Consider the following 628-nt stretch of genomic DNA (forward strand, 5'->3'; position numbering starts at 1 on the left):
CACACGGTAATTCAGGCTGTGCTAAAGGAGGAGCTGCTCTGTTCCCACACAGCTGCAAGTGGAGCACGGCAAGGTTTTAACTTGGGCTTCTGCCATTGCTCCTCGAGGCCGAGTTTTAGGGTGCCACCGTCCCCAAAAGCCAGGAGACAGGTTACGGTAGGTGTACCCGGGGGGGATGCAGGTGCTCCGGGCTGGCCATGATGCCAGGGAGGAGTCCTGGGTTCCGCTACGCATCAGGTCTAAGATTTTTAGCTAAATCAAGCCAATCTTTCGGTTTAATGCTAGCAGAGCTGGGGAGAGCTGCCAAAAAAAAAATAGCGCGTCCTGGGTGCACAGGAACCGTCTAAAACGGAGCATCGTCAAGTCTGTGATTCTGTGAGCGCTGTGCTCGGCAGCTTTCCTTGGTGGATTAAACTGGCTGGGAATATCAGAAAAGCCATGGCCAAACCTTACCTGACTGGCAAAGAAATGCCCAATGATTTTCACAATGACCTCCTCGTTCTCGTCTGGGGTTTGGTCTCGCGGCACAATGACCTCTGCGCTAGTTAAATTTTGCAGTTCGTTCACCTGGAGCAAACGACAGAGTCCTGGGTTTTGGTGGGGGAAGCGCCGGTGTCGCGCACCACCA

At 53.7% G+C, this 628-nt stretch overlaps 1 protein-coding gene across 1 annotated transcript in view; it reads right to left on the bottom strand.

Annotated features, from left to right (window-relative positions):
- Positions 1–453: 453 nt before the first annotated feature.
- Positions 454–628, bottom strand: part of IGF2BP2 (insulin-like growth factor 2 mRNA binding protein 2) — a gene marked incomplete at both ends in the record, with an annotated part of 13,227 nt that continues 13,052 nt past the window's right edge. Inside the window, one exon of the mRNA XM_009695809.1 lies at positions 454–567. Within this exon, the coding sequence (XP_009694111.1) occupies positions 454–567 (114 nt within the window). The remainder of the gene's footprint in view (positions 568–628) is intronic.

The sequence above is a fragment of the Cariama cristata genome, unplaced genomic scaffold, assembly GCF_000690535.1.
Source record: "Cariama cristata isolate BGI_N322 unplaced genomic scaffold, ASM69053v1 scaffold34962, whole genome shotgun sequence".
NCBI classification, from domain to species: domain Eukaryota; kingdom Metazoa; phylum Chordata; class Aves; order Cariamiformes; family Cariamidae; genus Cariama; species Cariama cristata.